This window comes from Podarcis liolepis (genome assembly GCF_965112155.1).
Source record: "Podarcis liolepis genome assembly, chromosome: 2".
Taxonomy (NCBI): Eukaryota; Metazoa; Chordata; class Lepidosauria; order Squamata; family Lacertidae; genus Podarcis; species Podarcis liolepis.
Window position 1 is genome coordinate 83391562 of NC_139555.1, and position 21001 is coordinate 83412562.

General features: G+C 45.1%; 2 protein-coding genes across 4 annotated transcripts in view; one reads left to right on the top strand and one right to left on the bottom strand.

Moving 5' to 3' along the window:
• Nucleotides 1–242: 242 nt before the first annotated feature.
• On the bottom strand, nt 243–16320 carry DNASE1L3 (deoxyribonuclease 1L3). 2 transcript variants are annotated; one of them, XM_083490662.1, is made up of 9 exons: nt 16035–16320; nt 14377–14465; nt 11179–11267; nt 9513–9596; nt 8169–8281; nt 6814–6926; nt 5940–6097; nt 2705–2801; nt 243–549 (listed from the first exon to the last, which is right to left on the bottom strand). In XM_083490662.1, the coding sequence occupies exons 3-9, from the start codon at nt 11244–11246 to the stop codon at nt 439–441; spliced, it is 744 nt and encodes a 247-aa protein (XP_083346788.1). In that variant the 5' UTR covers nt 11247–11267; nt 14377–14465; nt 16035–16320; the 3' UTR covers nt 243–438. The 2 variants fall into 2 exon arrangements, with proteins under 2 accessions (XP_083346788.1, XP_083346787.1); XM_083490661.1 differs by lacking the exon at nt 16035–16320 and adding an exon at nt 14726–15211.
• A 3475-nt stretch (nt 16321–19795) lies between these two features.
• ABHD6 (abhydrolase domain containing 6, acylglycerol lipase) overlaps nt 19796–21001 on the top strand; it is a 53575-nt gene continuing 52369 nt past the window's right edge. Inside the window, exon 1 of one of the 2 annotated variants that reach the window (XM_083489410.1) lies at nt 19796–20189. The gene's annotated coding sequence lies outside the window, so the exon portion shown is untranslated. The remainder of the gene's footprint in view (nt 20190–21001) is intronic. The other variant, XM_083489411.1, reaches the window with a different exon arrangement.

Consider the following 21001-nt stretch of genomic DNA (forward strand, 5'->3'; position numbering starts at 1 on the left):
GCGCGCCCGTGTGCATGCACCCACCTACAAGATTGGAGTCAGTCAATGACAAAAAGTGTGTTTCTGTAGCTTCTTTCTGAGGTCTTGATTGTAAAATATCTTTGGCCAGAAGACCCAAGTTGGGAACAGGCAGAGATGCCTAACAACTCTGAACAAATTGTTTCACCAAACAACCCCTGCTGAAGACATTGCTAAGGCATTCAGATTGCCTCACTGCGTTTGTCTTTCAGGTTACGGCAAAGTTAATTTTAGCTCATTTATTTTATTTAACCTTGAATGCTTTTAACAATAAAAATAGTTTCGGTTTGCATATTTTTGGTGAAATAGGCCATATGGGAGGCTGACATACATCAAGGAAAAGGTCAAAAACTAAACCCACTCTTTTCTTGTGAATATACATCCAATTTCTTTTCTCTTCGGAGAACAGCAGTCTCTTGTCTAGCCCTGTTGCAAGAGGCGCCTACAATTGCTTGCTCTTGCTCGTCTTGGGGAATGTCTGCTGGCTCTCAGCTGGAACTCTACTGGAAAGTGATCGCTCACTGCTAAAGCCTGCAGAGTAAGGGACACAATAGGTGGATTAATTGGACACCCTGTCCCTTGCATACAAATATTTAAAAGCCATACTATGTTGAGTAATTGCCATTTGTTGCTATATGAAGCCACACAAAGATAGCCCCTAAGTGAGGTGCATAGCCCTTATTCCAGGGAAGCCACCAATAAATTTGGCTGCTATGCTTTCAAACATCCAAAACCAAATTGCTCAGGAAGGCTATGGATGCATCTGTCCGACAAGAACACATATGGAATATGCAACCAACCTGAGAGCTCTACTACATTACAGCACAGGGAATAGATCGTGAATACTGCAGCACAATGCACTGTGTTAGTGTGGGTTTCCCCATGTCACATTAGCCTTCTTCGGGGAAACTTCTTGTGCATTCTGCCAATATGTGAGAAGGCTGTGCTGAGTAGTCCTGACCATGACATCACACCCTAGATCCATGCTTGCCATCTGTACATCCTTCCAGTGGCATAGCATGGGTTGCCAGTGTCTGGGGCAAGGCAAGTATCCTTCGCACTGCCTGCCAATGGGCTGGAGTGAAGGGGCAATAGCTTGGCAGCCAACCCAAGTGGCAGCCATGGCCAAGGGAGAGTGGTGATGTTTCTAAAGCCCATGCAGAAGGCGCCCTAGCAACCAGCCATAGCTCAAATCCTCTCTGCAGCCCATCCACATGAACATTGGGAGATATTCTGTGTTAGCAGGAGGGTCCACTATTTATTTTTTATTAATATTTTTATTTCCTTTTGAAATTTTGTGCCCCTAAGAATTTTGCACCCAGGGTAAGTGCCCCGTGGCTCTGCCCACACTACGCCACTGTGCCCTGCACAATCAGGGTTCTAGATGCACATGGGCTCCTTTGTGTGTGTAGCAGCCTGCATAAAGTCTCCCTCCCTGCAGACACTCCTGCTGTGTGTGCACAGGAACACAGGATCAGACCACTGGTCTTTGTAACTCAGCATTGTCCCCACTGACTGGAAGTGTCTCTCCAGGTTCAGGACAAGAGTCCCCCCTAGTCCTTCTTGGACACCTCAGTTGGTTAAAGCATGGTGCCGATAATGCCAAGGTTGCAAGTTTGATCCCCATATAGGACAGCTGCATTGCAAGGGGTTGGACTAGATGACCCTCAGGGCTTTTCCCAATTCTATAGTTCTATGATTCTATAATTATACGATACTGGGTCCCTCTGCATGCATAGCAGATGCTATGCCACTGAGCTCTATCTCCTCCCAGGGACACTAGGGGGGAGGGGCTAGTTGGAGTGCCCTATCAGTGGCAGGACTCGCTGACAGAGCACATGGGCCATGTCACGGCTAAAAATTGGCCGCTGTTTCTTTAATGCTAAAAGGACTAAGTCAGCATGAGTCAGCGGCCTACAATGACTCATGCAACCTTTCACCTAATTGTACCTGTATATACAGAGTGGTCAATGTTAGTGTTGGGTGTGGGTTGGATGGATGGTAGAAAGCTGGTTGCGTTTGGTGTGTGTAAAAAGCTGTCGATCTCGATTGTGGTTGGAGAAGACGACTTTTTAAGAATAAAAGCAGCAATACTCTGCAAGAATACTCTTTCTCAAAGACTCTTTTGTGCCAACTAAGGTCTGAGGATTAGGTAAAGGAGTAAAAAAGGAGGTCAGAACCTTTTCTTTTTCAAACACTGGCAGGCCATTCATCTAAAGACTGCCAAAGTACAGCTCTAAAATGGCGTATTTTGTTATCAGCTCACGGTTTAGCCACTGATGCAGCTGCAGGTACTACATAAATCATGTTCTTGGCTCCTCAGTCGTTGGAGTTGTGTTACTCCAGCTGTTTACGTAGCTTGATCCACACAGGTCTCTGATTTGCGTAGACAAACACAGTGGGGGGTAAAGTGTTGGAAGTATGTTGGCTGCACACATGGCACACACCTGTCTATCTGTGCAGATGGGCCTGGAATTCTGTTATGTGATTCCCTATATTTCTCCGCTCATGGTTCTTCCTGCTTCTCGGCTCTACCTGCTTGTTTCCCCTCGACTGGCTGCCTGCCTCTCTCTCTGGTCTGCTTCCCCAGTTTTGACGCAGCGCAGCTGTGGACTCAAGCCCCGGCGGATGCAGGACGAGAACGCAAAAACGCTCCGCTTGTGTACTTTTCCTGTCTTACACAAACCTGTGCTTCCGTCATCGAAAAGGCCCTCTGAAAATCAAAGATGCCGGCTGAGTCTGGCACAACAGCATTTATGAGTTTATCCCCACGGAGCACAATCCTGTAAGAGGCGAAAACAAGACCACTGGGTGTTAGCCTGCTGTGCAGGAGCAGAATACATATGCTGCTGTCAGAAAGAAAGGGTGAGCAGGGAGCATGGTGGGTTTCGATAGCAGAAAGATGAATTCGCAAGCGACCCAGAGGCAAGGCAAGGAGAGTTGCCTGCAAACTCCAGCAATTAAGCTGATCCACAAATAGCTTGTCTCTTAGTTGCTATTTCATCTTTCCGTGGGTGGTAGAGGACGATGGAAAATGGCAATTTAAGTGCCTCAGTAGTGCATCAGTTTCCATTAGTCATAAAGATAGGAAAAACAAAAGAATAACCAATTAAAATTATCCCAAACGTAGTGGGTTCTCAAGTATTTCTGGTTGAGCCTCATAGATACAGGTAAGCGCAAGTCCTCTTTATTAGGACTGCTTCTGATATTCTTGTTGTTCTGGTGTCAGGCCTTACTTGGCAAGTCAAAATTCTGAGAAGCATGAAAGTTAGCCAGCTGCGTATCTCAGATCATGGATAGGGAACCTCAGGCCCAGGGAGGGAGCAAAAAGGCCCCCCTCCAGCCTCTCTATCTTGGCCTTGGGACTCTCACCAATTCACCACTGCTTAGGGATGCAGTTACTAACCCAATGATACCAGCCTTTTTCTCCATCTAATTCTGCAATGCGAAGTCCTCTGGAGATCTTCAGGGATTGAATGTTTGCTTTCAGCTGGGTGAAGTTCATTCCACTGCAGGTAGGCTGCCACAGGGATACCCACCCACCCACCCACCCACCCACCTGACACATTTGTGCAGTGCTTTGTGCAAAAAACAACCAGAGAAGAGCTTCCCCAAGTGATTTCTCTCTTTCTCCCAAACTGCCCGTCCTCACACGACTATGTTCAGACATCACTAATCATCCTGGCACTACCTGATGCAGAGTGCTGGGAAAGGAGGCTGGATTGTGACTCAGAAGCACACTCCTATCTAACACAGCGCTTGCTTGCCAGCTGTTTCGGGAACAAGGGAAGGAGGTGATCTTGCCAAGGGTAACAGCGTGGGCAGAAGGAGGGAAAGTGCTGTGCCAACAGCAGGGAATGAGCTCATCGTGAGCATCAGTATGTTCAGGTGATTATCCTGGCAGACTTCATGGAGGTCAAAAGTTTTCTGTCTGGAAATCAACCAAAGGGCTTGCACAGGGAGGAAGACAATGGGCAACCCAGGAATGGTTCTGTCGCAAACGCTGCAATTAACTTGCCCTTACTGCCTCTCAGTGGGGGATCACAGTGGTGGCTAACCTGTTTCCCTGCATCCCCGGATCACTGATGCAACATTCTGACTCTTTTGTAGACTTTTAAATATTTTAGAATGGTTTCAGTTCTCATTCTTTTTTTCTTGCATAGCGCAGTAGGATGTGCAAGAATGATGGAATATAATGAATTAAAACGTGTGCAACAAGGAAGGTATGAAGTATGAGGAGGTGGCATTCAAGTTCACACAGTAGTACATATAAGAACATAAGACGAGCATGCAGGATCAGGCCAATGGCCCTTTTAGCCCAGTATCATGTTCTCACAGTAGCCACCTAGATACCTGTGGGAAATTTGCAAGCCCAAGAGTGCTCTCCCCTCCTGCAGTTTCCAGCAACTGGCAATTAGAAGCACTGTGGAGGTAGAGCATAGTCATCCTGGCTAGCAGCTGTGGATAGGCTTATTCCCCATGAATTTGCCCAATCCTCTTAAAGCCATCCAAGTTAGTGGCAATCATTGCCTCTTATGGGAGCGAGTTCCATAGCCTATGAGCTGTGTGAAACAGTACATTTTTTAATCTGTCCCACATCTTCCAATATTCAGCTCCATTGAAGCTCCATGAATTCTAGTGTTGTAAGGGAGGAAGAAAAACTTTTCTCTATGAAGCCCATTGTGCCTTGGTAATTGCTGGCATCTGTCTCGAGAGACAATGGAGTGTGCTTCTTGGGGTGAAGTCAAATCGCTGTGTTAGCAGCACCAAAGTGACCTCCTGAGGCCTAAACCTGGGCAGTGTGTATGGAGGTCTGGGCTGCCCAGGCGTCAAGACCCCCACCTCAGCCTCGCTGATGTGGTCCAAAGGAAAGTAGAGCAATACTTTGGGCATCAGCTTGGTTGCAGGAGCTACTAAAAGAAGGCGTACAAGACACCATCCAACCACCTTGGGGCCTCCTCTCTGGATTTGTGTAGAGTTTACCCCTCAGACTTTTCTTCCCCCAAAGATGTCCCACAAGGCAGCGGAGGTTTAGGATCGGAGTTTTCCTTCTTCTAGATGAGCTACCTTCCCAGGTTGACAAGCCCCGTCTGCCGCTCACTTTCCTCTACAGTATATGCAGAAACCACCTTCTTGACTGTCGGACCCACTATTGGTCTCGTCTGCTCAATCTGCCAGAGCCTGTCTTCACACGCAGGGGAAGTCCCTAACTCACTGAGGGTTTGAGATAGCATTGGTATAGCTTTATTCTTCTGAGCCAAGGAATAGGAAGAATGTCTTCACACCCTGTCACATAAACAATGGATTTCACTTCCAAAATAGACACCATGCGTGGCTTTTAAAAAAGGATTAGACAAATGAATGGCCATGATGACTATGTTCTACCCTTCACTGCTGGAGGCAGTATGTCTCTGAATACCTGCTGCCAGGAATTGTAAGTGGGGAGAGCGCTGTTGTGGTGAGACCCTGCTTGTGAGTTTCCCTTAGGCATCTGGTTGGCTGCTTAGAGAACAAGATGCTGGACTCTGATAGGTTTTTGGCAGGACTCTTACATTCCAGTGTATGTTCTTAAGAAATAATGGCACAGTGGAAGCTAGATTGGCCAATCTGTTCCAGTCCAGAAAAGCCACAGTCTCCAGCTGCCTAGGCCCATTTCTTGCACTTGTCACAGATTGGTTATCCATAGATGAATAGATGGATGTGATGTCACACAGGCAAGAGACCAAATATGCAATAATTTATCCATGCATAGATAGCCCAGGTGCACATTTCCCCCCTCACAATATTAACGACCTGTAGTAAATCAACATGCATTTTGTTAAGGTAACCAGCAGAGTTCTTCCAACACTGCAGATAATAGGTAGCTTAGCAGAGGCTCTAGATGGGAGGGTTCACAAGTCAGCTCTAAAACCAGCTGTTACCTGTCATAGGGGCAGCGGGTGCTGGCTTTCACCGTTGTGTCAGTTTTGTCATCAATCAGCCAAACAAATTCAGTGTGATTTCTCAGTCTGATATTCTTCCAGTGTTTCTTCGCAACATAGCCACAGCCAGCGTTGAAGTCGCCCATGAAGATGAAATTCTACAAGGTGGGGCAGGAGATTGTGAAAAGACAAATTTGAAGAGACAGGATTGCAGAAAGCAGGGCAGAAAGGTATGACAACTTCCTCCACCACTTTTTATTATTGGGAAAGTAAAGTGATCTATTTTGAGCTTCTTAGCAAAGGTGCCTTATCATGGCAGCAGGCGCACCCAGATCAGACTGGCTCACAGAGCCACTGATGAATTTCCCTGGGTGCGCCAACCACATATGAGAATTATCTCAATAGATCTTCAGGTGCAAAGAGATCTATGGGGAGTGTCAGAGAAATGAAAAAGGAGAGGAAGTTAATGGTGTGTGATTATGAGGAAGAGGGAGAGATAAAATTCTGAAATGACTTCATTCATTAGTACGGATGACAGGCAGTAGTAATCCTGTCTCCAGGAACATGGCTGGGCTGCTCAGAACAACCAAGCCACACTTTGACTAGGAGCTTTAGGAGAAGTGCAGTAGCTCAGTGGTAAAGCCTCTGCTTGGCATGTGGAAGATCACAATCCCTGGTCTCTAGGTAGGGCTGAGAGAGACCCCCATCTGAAATCCTGGACAGCTCCTGCCAGTCAACACAGAGAAAGCTGAGCTAGATAGACCATTGATCTGACTCAGAAGGCAGCTTTCTAAGTTCCGATGTTCACAGGGGTGGGGTGGGGTGATATTCAGCACAACTTTAGCACAAACGCACCAAGGAAACAGCGACTGACCTCAGACTTCAAGCGTTGTCTTACATCTAAGTACACATCATAGAGTTCATCAATTTCCCGAACAGCCATTTCAGGTGTTGTGTGCAGAGGGATTATCACAAATTCCCTGACCACTTAAGAAGCAAACATTGAAAAACAAGATGATCAGCATTTCCAAAACTCACTCCCATCATGGTTAGAAAAACTGACAGATCTAATATGTTTATTAGGTATATTGCCTTTTACAGGTCATGGATATTGGAGGGTCTTGTATTTGCATTGGAACTGCTCTCACCAGCATGTGGTCTTTTTCATTCAAGGATGTGTGTTGGGAATCCTATCCTTATATCCAATTTGAAAACTGGGATGAAAAAGGACATCTTGATGTTGACATGTTAGCATTGCAAAATATGCATATTCCCAGGTCTGGATCAAGGGGAGGGGAAGGGGGCACATGCCCTGGGCAGCAGATTTGGGGTAGCGGCAAAACAGCATCCTGCCCTGCGGCACAGGAGAAAGAGGAGAGGGGTACACAATGACCTCGGTGCATGTTTGGTGACTCCTTATGGTCTGGCAGGCTGCTGCTGCTTAGAAAGGCCCATCTCTTTGCCTGCCCCTGTCGTCCTCTCAGTGATGGCGGTGGAGACTACATGAAGCTGCAAGAGAAGGGGTGGTAGCAGTGCAGACTTTTGCCCCCTCCAGCAAAATTTGTAGACCCAGCCCTGCACATTATTGTATGGACCTTTAAACCTCAATATATTAATGAGAATTAGGATTCAACCATTTAAATCATGTGCCACACTGCATTCCTCTTGCTACTTACTACCCTATCTTCAGATGTTTTCTATGTGCAGCTATCTAGCTCTAGGACATTAATCACGCTTAGAAGCCTAGCTGCTATGCAGTGCTGGAAAATGTTGAAGTCAACAGATCTCATTGCAAAGTGCTTGGAGTTTTACAGTCTTGACTTATTTAATGTTTAGGACCTTAATTAAATTTAGCACAAATAAGTCAACGTGCGGCGAGTTCTGGATTATGCTTGTGGTTCTACAAAAGGCTGCAATCAAGGGTGGATGAATCGTGAAGTTAAAGAAGCTGCAGAGTAACCTCCGCCAAATTGGGATTGAAGAATGCTCTGTGGCTCACAGAATCCCATGAAGGCCCATAATGCATTTCCACTCCTGAAACTAAGCAGGCTTGGCCCCATAAGCTGCCTAGACAGCAGGCCCTACATTAAGGCTTGCCATTCGGAGCTCATCAGTGGAGTCTAAAATAAAGATCTGGGGCTTCCCTAGTGCTCATCCTTTTCCTGTATCTCTGCTTGTGGGTTATGAAAGACGCAGGAGGAGGATTGTGCACGCTCAGCAATGTCTCACCAGTTTTTGGAGAAGAGAACCAGACAACATAAGGCTCCCTGGAAAGTGCATCTTCGTCATCAGGCTGCAGATCGGGATACTGATAGATTTGCTTCACTGACACCATTTTCGATCTGAAGTGTGAATTAACATACAGACAGAATATCAGCTCTCTAAAGTAGTTTAGACCTTTTTTTAAAAAAAATGTATAGGCTGGCTTTCTGTCCCAAGATCCACAAGGCAGCTAATAGATAAGACTACAATGAACAATGAAATGCTGCAAAAAAGCAAGCTAGTTTTCATAATCTCAAATTTTCTTCCTCAGTAATACAACTACCTGAAGCTATGAAATCCTTGCATGTTCTGCTGTATAAGTGGGGTGAAAATGTATTTCAGGAACAGAAAATCATGTGTTCAGAGTTATGTGGTGGTGGTTGTTTTTTGTTTTGTTTTTACAGAAGCATCAACCCACCACAGTCCTAAAAAACGGAAGCATGTCTATATGAGAAATGTTCAGAGCTTAATGCTTGGATGCCATGAAGCCAGTGAGATGCTGTGAGAGGGCAATATAAAACAAAAAGTGATGCAACAAGGGGATGTTAGTGGAGATCAGGGTTAGCCAATGTGGTGTCCTCAAGATGTTGTACGACGACTCCCATCGTTGCTGACCACTGACCATGCTGCCTGGGAGCTGAAGTCCAACGTCAGGAGGCTACCCTTGGTGAGGATACTTAAAGTAGTTTTGCAGGTGAGAAGATCTGTTGCAAGTTAGTTTTTGCTTATTCATTGAAAAAAGGCAAATGGGAGATACTAGTCTTTGGATCCAATAACATCCATATATCTGAAAGAAATATGAATACTGCTTCTGTACAGCGAGTAGCACTGGAAGAAATCCTTGTTTGACCAATGGGCCACCATGGTCAATGGTCAATAAGGCCATCACTTCCAGGGTGCTCTATAGGCATTTTCCCAAGGGGAAGGAAGGGTTGTTTCGCTGGTTTCAGTGTGGGAGTCTCTTGCAAAATCCAATGCTTTCAAGTCATGTGTGAATGCGCCAATAGCACTGTGAGCACAAATCATCACGAATGTGCAATAAAAAGGGTGTCTGGAGAGGCCCCCAATATTACAGCTAGTAGAACCACTCCCAAGTCTGCCAAGCCAATCTAGATGCCCCAGAGGAGTCTTTTATTCTTATTTATTACCCAGCATCATCAGAGAGTACAGAGTGTAATAAGTATACAAAAGACAGGTCCCTTGCCCCAAGAGATATACAATCTAAACTGGGAATTGAAGGCTAATGCACCAGCTTATTTCCCTGCAGTTTCCAAAGAATGCCACATGCAGAAAGTTGCAAAATGCACTTACCTGTAGAAAAAAGCATATTGTTCCTTATAGGTCCTTCTTCCTAACCGATTGCTGACCACATAACTGTACTTTTCTTGCGAGTGACTGGAGAAAAATGATTATTTTTGATATATTTGAAAGAATACACAGGAAACACACACAGCATTGTGAAACACAAACAGTGGCCAATGCTTCTGGCTCTGGCACGTGGAGGAGCTCACTGCTCAACTATCTGAGCAAAATCCCCTTTCTGCCCTGACACAGTCCATCCCAAGGTTCTCCTGCTCTGCTAGGTGGGATGGTCTGCAGCGTGGATAATGTTTCTGGGGGGAATATCATACCATAGGGAAGGGGAACCAGTGGTCCTCCAGATGTTGTTGGACGCCATCTTCCATCAGCCCCAGCCACCATGGCCAATGGTCAGGGATGATGGGAGTTGTCTAAGAAGACCCACAGGTTCCCCATCTCTGGCAGAGAAAGAGGGCTAGTGCAGTGATTTCCCAAACAATGTGTCGTGAGGGGGCCTGAAGTGTGAGTTAAGGAATTAATCCACCATATTGGAGGCATCCACCATGGGATGCTTGAAAAGGGGAGGCCTCCTTCAGCATTGATTCTCCTCTCCTCTGCCATAGTTGGTCACCTCCTGAGGCCTACATCCCAGACGGGGCCCACTTGCCCTTCTCTTCCTACTCCTAGCTTTTGCTACTTAGAAACATTGAAAGCTGCCTTTCAATGAGATCAGTGTTGTCCTCATTGACCGGCAGTGGTTCTCAGGGGTTTATAGCAGGGAATATTCCCAGCCAAAGGTGTCTTGGGCTTTGAAGATGCTTGAACTCAGAGCGAAAGAGAGAAAAGCTCTAAGAGGAAGGCATGCTTGGCAAACCCTCACCATGATCAACTCCTGCCCGGAAACCTATGTCCCCACTGTGGAAGGATATGTGGATCCAGAATTGGCCTCCACAGTCACTTAAGGATTCACTGTTAAAACCATGTTTATGGAAGACAATCTTACTTGGCTACGAGTGATTGCTAAAGAAGAAGATCCTCAGCCCTAACTAGTGTACAAATGAATTTTATTATTATGGTCACAGACCAGTTCTGGCTCACTTACAATCAGGAAAATCATAAAACACAACTGGTGATGTCAATTTGAATCACACAACTCAAATTGATTCACTTTTTTGTTGTATATACACCTCAACAAAGTTTGAGTGTGGTGATCTGTCGTGGAGCAACCCTATTGAAGAAGACAACAGTGGTTATCCAGACCTAGTTGCTGGTTGCGAAGGGGCCTTCCATGACAGTTCAAGCTTTAGGGCCCTAAAATTGTAGGTGTCACATCCTGTTTAGTCACCTGAGGTGAAACAGGAAGCTGGTGCCACCGCTGCCAGTCTCCCTTACTTGGGTCGTGCAGCAGTGCCCATGAAGCTGCGGTGGATTCTGAAGAGATCTCGTGAGATCTCACCAGAAACTACCACTGCTTTGCCTTGTAGCACTCTACCACCAAAGGAGGCTGCCTCATCCTGTCTCATGGGCCACCAGACCCTAATGAACAGCGATGGCAGTAGCAAGGAGGTGGGCCAGCTGTGAAGTGGGCCCACTGAAAGCTTTTTGCCCAAGACACCAACTCCAAAAAACCATTGATCTGACCCTGCATATTTTAATAAATTTGACATTCACATCTTACCCATTCAATTTCTCTAAGAGGAAGGGGCATAGCCTGTTGCTGTTGTCCTTTATTTCCATCAGTAGCATGATGTCACACTGAGAAATAACCTGCAGGAGGAAAGAAAGAACATTCTTAAAAATGCTTTATTTGACACACTTGGAATTCCCAGAATGAACAGGCTTTGCATGCCTCCTGGACATTTCACCTATCAGAAATGGGCTTCAAAAAAATTCCTGGTCTTTCAGCTCCTGTACTAGAGAGCTCCTGAGTTAGAGGGAAGACAGAAGCAAAATTCTGAGAGTAGCAGCAATATTCTGGAAGCACTCTTACTAAGTTCAGTCCAAACACATCTATCCTTTTCCAAATCCATACTATGAAAAAAGACTGTTTCTGCAAGTTTGAAACAAACTGTCTGTGTATGGCACTGATTAGCTGATCCCTCAGTGATTTTGCTCCCCCATTTTCCAGAGCACTTTTGTGCAAATCCCCCCAACTCTTCCTTAAAAAAGGTGGATAAATGGATAAATGTGGGAACAGTTATGTGGTACATGAAAAAAAAGTTTAGAAAGTGTACAGCCCATCTGCAGGCCACTGTTCTTGATAGATGAAGGGATTTAGAGAGAGGCAAAGCCAATTAATGTCTTGTGTATTCTAGAATTCCAGATATCTCAAAGCTAGTGGCTGAGGCAGTATTTGATTTGCTGGTATTCACATCTGTTGTGAAGCCATGGAAAATAATGGGTGGAAGACTAAAATTAAAAATGAATAAAGACCTATTAAAACAGTTCAAAACATTAAGAACATCTAAAAACATTGTCATAATTTCATTCATTTATTCAAACAATTTATAGGCTGCTCTTCGAAGCAGAACTTCAAGGTGGCTTACACAGTAAAAGCTTTTTAAAAACAACACCCCACCTCAAAAATATAAACACAAGATGATATCGACAAAATGCCCCAACACTAAATGAGGCGGCAATAAGCTGAGATGGGTTTCTTATGGGGAGAGTTCAGCTATACAGGCACTCAGCTGAGGTGCCCAAACCTTCTCTCTTTCTTGCAGAAACAACCAAAGTGAGATGGAGTCTTTTGGCAAAATATTTGGAGAATGAAGTCTACCAGGTCAGGTGCAACCAGACTGCCAGGGCGCTTCTTTGAAACATTTGAAAACACCCTTTATTTGGCTTGTTATCACATTAAAACAGCACATGGTGGCTAGTGTGCTGGATTTAGACTGAAGTGGAGTGGGGGAGTCCCAGTTTAATATGCTGCTCCACAATACAGTGGTACCTCGGGTTACATACGCTTCAGGTTACAGACTCCACTAACCCAGAAATAGTACCTCGGGTTAAGAACTTTGCTTCAGGATGAGAACAGAAATCGTGCTCTGGTGGCGCGGCAGCAGCAGCAGCAGCAGCAGCAGCGGGAGGCCCCATTAGCTAAAGTGGTACCTCAGGTTAAGGACTGTTTCAGGTTAAGAACAGACCTCCAGAACAAATTAAGTTCTTAACCCAAGGTACCACTGTAAAACTTACTGGCTGAACTTGGGACAGTCACTAACTCTCAGCCTAACATACCCAAAGAATTGGTATGAGGATAAAAATTGCTTTACGGCTAGCTCAATCTTTTCTTGCTATGTTGTTCTACTGCTGTTTTGATGTGCTATATGCTGTGTTTCTGCTGCTTTATCAATATGCATTTTGCAAAGACATCATGTTGTCTTTAATATTATTTTATTGTCCTCTTGTGTGATTGCAAGCCACCTTGTGATTCCCCCCCCCCAATGAAAAGACAGGACGTGAATAAAATAAGTCTGCAACCCAATGCCCTTGTACCTGGGGAATAGGCCGCATTGAACTCAGTGGAACTCCTGAATAGACATAGAAAGTACATATAAAGTTGAAACATTGACAAAGATAATGTAGGGGATGAGGAGAGAGACACCCCTGTCCATGTTGTCCTGAGCTCTTTGGAGGGAGGGGAAACATTAAATATTGAGTCAGGGAAGAATAATGCATTTAGCTTAAAAGCAAGCCCTGGAATCAATCAACCTATCTTAGACATGTTCATTAACTTCAATGGGTCTACTCTGAGTAAACTTGTGCATGTTCCAGTATGAAGCTATTGGCAGGCTTCATTTGGGGAAGGATGATGGTCCATGACAGAGGACTGTGGAAAGTCTCCAGATCAACCCCCAGCATCTCCAAGTAGGGCTGGGATTCCTCTCTAAAATCCTGGAGATCCTCTCTCAGTCAGACAATACTAAAGTGGCTGGACCAATTACCTGTCTCAGTATATGGCAGCTTTCTGTGTTCCTATGTTTAAAGGACAAACTATAGCTGTAATGGTGGCAGAAGATCCATAGAGGCATCTGAATTGCTGACTTGAATTTAGCATTCATGTATTGTGTGCTGAATCACTGGTTTAAAGCCACTCAGCCAAATTAGCATTTTGGGCCACTTTTTAAAAATAAAATAAAATTACAGAAATGAGTCTGCAAGCAGATACAGAAATAGTCATGTCACGAAACGCTGCGTGTGCCCTCATTTTGTCACTGTCAAACAAAATACTTGAAGTTCATAATTTGCTGGGAGACTAAGGATTCAGAACAGCAGTTGCATTTGTACGTCTTCTTGTACACTTTAGAAGCACTAAATGGCTTCAAGCAGAGCTCGTTGCAATGCAAAGGCAATGTATTGTTCTTGTTTACAAGCACCCGATGCACAGGTTTTTGAATGGCACCAAAGTGCTTAAATCACTCGGAAGGTGTTTATAATACAATCACTTTTGTCTGCAAGGGTCCAACTTATTTTGTGATTGTAATTTCTCCTTAATGAGACCAGAGTACTTCATAGTGGTGATTAAACAAATTAAGCATGCTAGTAACGAAGCAACGTCTGATGAGACTATAGATGAGAAGGGGACAATTTTTCTTGCCCATCAAAATGTTCCCATAATCCCTCATGTTCATCTGCAACAGCATTCAGCATTGTATTTCTGCTAGATTTAATGTGTAAATAAATCTTGCTGAACATATGGCTTCAGGTCTGCAAATTGATTCTTCCGCTGTTAGGAACACAGCAGATTTATTAATGCTCAGCCATTCATTAGCAGGACTTGGCTGCGTGAAGATAAAATACCCTGAAAGATGAGCTAGATAAAATGTCCCTCCGTTCAGCTGAGTATTTATTTAATCCCGTCGAGCGAACAACATACCTCTACAATGACGTCCAAGATTTCTGGTCTTGTTCGCTTGGCTTCTCCAAATGACCTCACGTTGAAAGAGCAGATTTTAAGGCTCAGAGCTGCGTGAAAAGAGAAAAGCAGAAACAGAGAAACGCACAACATCTTTTCAAACCTGGGCCAAAAGAAAATGCAGTGAGGTGTCCTTCTCTCACTCAGCACTTGGTCTGCAAAAACCAGTGGAATCTAGCTCTTTATATTTCATGATTCCTATGCAAATTAAGGTGCATGTCACTGGCTTCTTTCACAGGTCATCAACTTCTTTATTTTTGGGACTAACATCTGTTGCTGAGGAACTCAACTTTTTGCCATAGGGGATTACCTGAATTTAGAGCCAACTTCCACAATTGACTACGCTTCTTCTTGAACCTCATGGGAGAATACAAAACTGAAGTTTGTTCCGAGTTCCTTATTTACGGAAACGTTCACAGCAAAGTTCGATATGAAGACTTAATAAGGAACTGGTTGATGTGCTCTTGCACCTCATAAGAAATGCTGACCCACCCCATTTTTTTGTGTGTGTGTGTGTGTGTGTGTCTGCTTTCAGGTCCACAACAATTCTCTGCTATCAAAACTGTTGGTTTGCCACAACGCTCTTAAACGCATGATGCCGCCCCCCCCCCCCAGATGATGATTGCAGATAAGGGAGTGGGAATGTGCCTCCCAGCTAAGATTTTGGAGCAATCCACTTCTCTATAAAAGTGTCCCCTATGAGATTGTACACAACTGTACCCAATCTAATGCTTTAAAGGGGATCCAGTTCTCCTCTAATATCCAGTCAGCAAGAAGGGAAGAAATGGGTTTTTCTTTTTACAGTATTAGGTATTTTGTGGTTTTATATCTTGATTTTATTCTGTGAACCACCCTGAGACCCCAGGTATGGGGCGGTATATAAATTCAATAAATAAATTCAAATCCAATAAATTCAAATCCAATAAATTAATGATAATTAATAAATAAAACACTACTACTACTACTACTGATTCCCTTTGTCTCCATCCCCCTCCCGGAACCCATTTTGCCTGGATTAGCAGAGGAGAGGGAGTGAACAATCAGGGCAATGGGGTGGGGCAGGGATGCAAACTTGGTAACACCACTACTCCTACTCTTAAGAGGATCTCCAGAGAGGACTATGGGAAATTCCTAGCATGAAACCAGAGGCGTGCCTAGACTTCTTTGCACCCTTGGCAAGGAGATGTATTGGCAGCTCTGAAGCCAGGAGAGACCATGGAGCAGAAACTCAAAATTTCACTCTTCTAATAGAGCCACTGGCCAACTGGGGAGGAGCCCCCGCAGTACTGCTGTGATGGTCCATGCCAGCAACCTCATCTGCCAAGGCACCCAGAGGAGCCTGTGTGCCTTGCCCTGCTGCCCAGAGCAAAGGAGGAGAGGCCTGGAGAGCGTGCAGATGGGTGGACGGACTCCTAGCAAGAGTGGAGAGTCACAATTCTTGCACACATCCCTGGGCGGGAGCCAACCTAGCCAGCCCCTAGCTATACACCTGCATGAAGCAACCTCCAGAATGACATGCAAGAGGTTTGTGAGCTAGGGCAAGTGTCTGTGTCCCTTCCACACTCATGGCTAGATTCATAGACCCCCAAAGGGGAAATGGTAAAGAAGGGGTGGCGAACCTGTAGACCTCCAGATGATGTTGGACTACAACTCCCATCATTCATGCCAGTCCCTGAATATGCTGCCTGGGACTGATGAGATAGGCAGGCTTCGGGCCTAATCCAGCAGGGCCCTTCTTCTGTGAGTGTTTTGTCCCCGAAACAGAAACCATGAGAAGGAAAGAAAAAGTAGAGAAGCCCAAAGCCACATGAGGGAAGCTCAGAGCAGAAGTGGGAAGTCAATAGGGAATTTCCAAGGGCAACAGCTGCTAGTTCTCTAGCCACCTGGCAATTATTCTGATGATCCTTTCCAAGGCAGAGAGGAAGTCTGTGGGGAGAGATAAGAGAAATGTGGCGCAGATTGCTTCTCTAGCAACAGCTAAACAGGAAGGGGGTAGGGATCTTCTGGAGATAGGCTGCTCAGGGGGTGGGGGAATGGGGGATGTTCAAGAAAATGCCCATTTGGTGAATTCTGAACTGGCACCCCAGCTCCAGTTCTATATTTTGTCGTACACTGCAAATGCAAATGAGCAGTGGCTCTGGCAGGTTTTCATCAGTTCCATTTAGGTGGCAAATCTTAGTCTTCCAAAATAGCTCTGGGGTCAAGGCACAAGCAACAATGAAAGCACAGATGTGAGTGTTCCAGGAATAGACAAATAGAGGGAGATGGGAGCATACGTGACAAAAGGAAAGCACAAAACATAACAAGCGGTACTTCAGCCTGGGAGAAATATGAAGGCAGAGCGACATGAACTTTAAATGGAAATTTGGTGTGTGCAGGGAGGAGACTGGAATACAAAATATGTCGCATTCCACTGGATATTTTTAATTTGTATCTCGCCCTTGGATACTAATGATCGTTTTACTACTATTTTTTATTTAGTTGCTAACATAAATAGTAATAATAATGACATATCAATGCATCAGAAGTTGGCAGGTGTAACAGAGCATTGTTCTTGGCTCAATAAAGCTGTGCTATGCTTACTGGGCTTATTCCTTTTGCTCAGTGCCTGGCACTTTATGAGACTGGTTGCATAAGTGGATTCAAGCAAACTTCCCTTGTCCCTAGCATGTCTGTCTGTCTGTCTGTCTGTCTGTCTGTCTGTCTGTCTGTCTCTCTCTCTCTCTCTCTCTCTCTCTGTGTGTGTGTGTGTGTGTGTGTGGGGCTTTTGTAGTCCCAACTGATCTCCTGACCCGTTTTAATTACAGTACTTGTGTTGTTTTAATGGGACTGTTTGATTACATCTTTTAATTATGGGTTTTTATAGCTTAACGTTACTGTAATTGGTTTTTATACTTGGAAACTACTTAAAAGCTTATTTTGGTATTAAGTGGCATGTGCATTTATCATTACTATTAACAGAAATAAAACAAATTGTCACGGACACCCCCCAAAAAAATTATATTATTGTTGGCATTCGTCTGTCTTGGGAGACAAAGGATGAGTGAGCCTTCAGGGGTAATGTCAGATGGTGGAGAGTTACAGCAGCTGCTGTGGCTGTAGATACCAATATGGGTGAGAAATGTTTTGTTGCAGCCGGGGCAGATGAAGGCATCCTAAGCATAGAACTATCCTGGTACCAACGTTGCAGGAGGGGAAAAAAACCACCACCATCAAAGTCCACTCTGAAGATGAGTTGGCCTAGGGAACGGGAGTATAAGGAACCTATGGAAAAGCTTGGGGTTGGCTGAATCTATACTTACTGTCCAAATTTACAAGGGGCAATCGCTGGTTGGCTTCAAGCTAATAATGTTTGCTGCCAAAAGTCCGGAAGCAATAACATTATTGCACCCTTAGATCAATAATGGAGAACAAGTAGTCCCCCCCCCAATGTCATTGGACCATCAGTCTCCAGTGCCGTAGTCCTGTGCTACCAGCCATGGTGGAGCTCAGTGGAGGGAGAAGCCAGCCAACTAGCTGAGTCTCGGGGAGGGGTTGGGTACTTGCCTGGAGATAGAGTCTCCACGTTCAGTCCAGTCCTAAGGTCCGGAGCATCTTAGTTCACGTAGTCAGACAACCCAGGAGTCAAGAAAGCCGAGGGTCCAATGTCATGGGAAGCAAGAAGCAGCAAGGTCTGGCCAGGAATGACAAATGTTTCCAGCAACTGACTGAGGCTGGAAACCCAGCTTAAGAAAGCTGGAGCCAGCTGGTTCTCATCCGGAGCAAGAAGGCTGATCATCAGCAGGTGTCACTTTGCCTTCTGCTCCTTCAGGCTGCTGCTCAGCAGGTGAAGCTGCCTCTTGGCCCATGACACCCAGCCTGCATGGCCAAAGCCAGAACCCTTCCACGCGTCCTTTCTATTGTGCGTCCATTGTGATGATGCTCATGATGCTATTGGTGTGGTCACATGAAATTCCACTTTGCAAAAGTTTTGGAGTGATCACACTGCTTCGTTTCCAATCAGTGCATATCCTGCTGAAATCCCAATGTTCTGATTTCTTTTTGTCCTTTTTTCGTGTTGTAATAATAATAATAATAATAATAATAATAATAATTTATTATTTGTACCCCGCCCATCTGGCTGGGTTTCCCCAGCCACTCTGGGCGCCTTCCATAGAAACCAAAAAAAACTAAAATATCATACATTAAAAACTTCCCTGAACAGGGCTGCCTTAAGATGTCTTCTGAATGTCAGGTAGTTGTTTATCGTTTTGACATCTGATGGGAGGGCGTTCCACAGGGTGGGCGCCACTACCAAAAAGGCCCTCTGCCTGGTTCCCTGTAGCTTTGCTTCTCGCAATGAGGGAACCGCCAGAAGGCCCTCGGCGCTGGACCTCAGCGTCCGGGCAGAATGATGGGGGTGGAGACGCTCCTTCAGGTATACTGGGCCAAGGCCGTTTAGGGCTTTAAAGGTCAACACCAGCACTTTGAATTGTGCTCGGAAACGTACTGGGAGCCAATGTAGGTCTTTCAAGACCAGTGTTATGTGGTCTCGGCGGCTGCCCCCAGTCACCAGTCTAGCTGCCGCATTCTGGATTAGCTGTAGTTTCCGAGTCACCTTCAAAGGTAGCCCCACGTAGAGCGCATTGCAGTAGTCCAAGCGGGAGATAACTAGAGCATGCACCACTCTGGCGAGACAGTCCACGGGCAGGTAGGGTCTCAGCCTGCGTACCAGGTGGAATTGGTAGACAGCTGCCCTGGATACAGAATTAACCTGCACCTCCATGGACAGCTGTGAGTCCAAAATGACTCCCAGGCTACGCACCTGGTCCTTCAGGGGTTGTAGCTCCTCCGGCAGCAATATGTGGCAGCGTGGGGAAATCCACCTCAGATGCACTCTAATTGTGCTATGACTTTATTGCAGGATACATCCACCATAAAACATCCATCTGAGATGATGGAGTCCAACCACATCCCTGCCTTGTTTGCCAATTTGGACCACGTAGCAAACAGTCAGTTAGCAACCCTCTTCTGAAATCTGGGACTAATAAGAAGTCAAGTTTTCTAGGACATGATAAATACCATGTTCTTACCATCTGAAGGTGCATCATCCAATAATGACAGGGTGTTTGCAAACGCACACATGGAAACCTGGCCACAGTCACGTGTGCCCTTTTATCCTCCTTATTACAAGTTCAGCAATACGTGTAACTACTTAATTATCGCATGGTGACCTACGTAATTAAAATTAATTTGCAACTCCCAACCTGGATCAAAATGTGTGAAATGTCAATGAGATAGACCAGGCGTGTTTTGAGGTCATTAGCTCAACTCATATTTACTTTCCTGGGTTAATGTGAAGTGTTGGCAGGTATGCCAGAACATCCCAGGTTGTCAAAGCCATAGGTGTCGTTTTACAGTGCAAACACACACACACGGGTTGTAACTGCAGCTGGCAACATGGCCTTTGAGCTAAGGAATTGTGTCCAGCAGGTGGCAGGGTTTATAATTGCTTACTCAGTCATCTGAGTCTTTTAGAAAACCCCAGGATTATCAGGCAGCACAGGCAGGGTACTTTGCACTCAGGTGAGTGAAAAGCAAGGTTTTGTGTTTGTTTTCTAAACTTCAGGATCCAATTGTGCAATACAGTTTAGATCAATGGCATGGATTTCATAGTCCAGACAGAGGGGAACTGAATATTTTTTGGGCCTCAACACAAGTGAAGGATCCTAGGAGAACGCTGGATTCGGCAGCAAAAAGTTTGTTACAGCAGTCCTAAGAATGTCTACTCAGAGGTAAGTCCTACTGAATTCACTCGGGCTTACTTTCGGGTAAAGTGGCTTTGGATTACAGCCATACTATTTCACTCTGGCACAGGGAGCTGGTTTGTCCCCCTGCAGCCAAGCAGCAGTGATCAGTATGGCAGTGTGAGGTGCAAATGGGAATACGCAATGTGGCTAGCAAGAGGTCTGAAAGCTAGCATAGAATTGCTTTGAAGAAAGGCTGTGGAAACAGATACCGTATATCTTATTAGAGGCTACTTGAATCCAGGCAGAGCTGTCTAGCTGCATCCTTGCTTGTCTCATCGTTAACTGTGACATCTGGAGCCTCTGATTGCACCAAAACAGCTGCAAATAAGGGGATAGGACAAAATGCCAAGGCTAGTTAACATAGCTGGATTTGAGGGGAAACAAGCAGTAGTGTGGGTGACGTAGTAATTTTAGGGCATGGACTTAATGGTCTTATCTTCTGCACTCTGTTTAGATTGCAATGTGTATTACTTCAGTTGTGAGACACTCAATTCACATAACTCTTCCCTGCAGTCATTTCATGCTTTACAATCGTTTTACATTCCTGATACGTTAGGGCAACAAATGAACAAAAAGCAGTTTGCTAACCCTGATCAGAAAGAAACACTGCAGGCGCCTGCACTTTTGCAGTTTAAATGCCCTCAAATTATAGCAAATTTGTTTAGGGAAGCTTTTAATGTTTGATATATTAATGTATTTTAATATTTTTTTGGAAGCCGCCCAGAGTGGCTGGGGAAGCCCAGCCAGATGGGTGGGGTATAAATAATAAATTCTTTTTCTTCTTCTACTTCTTATTA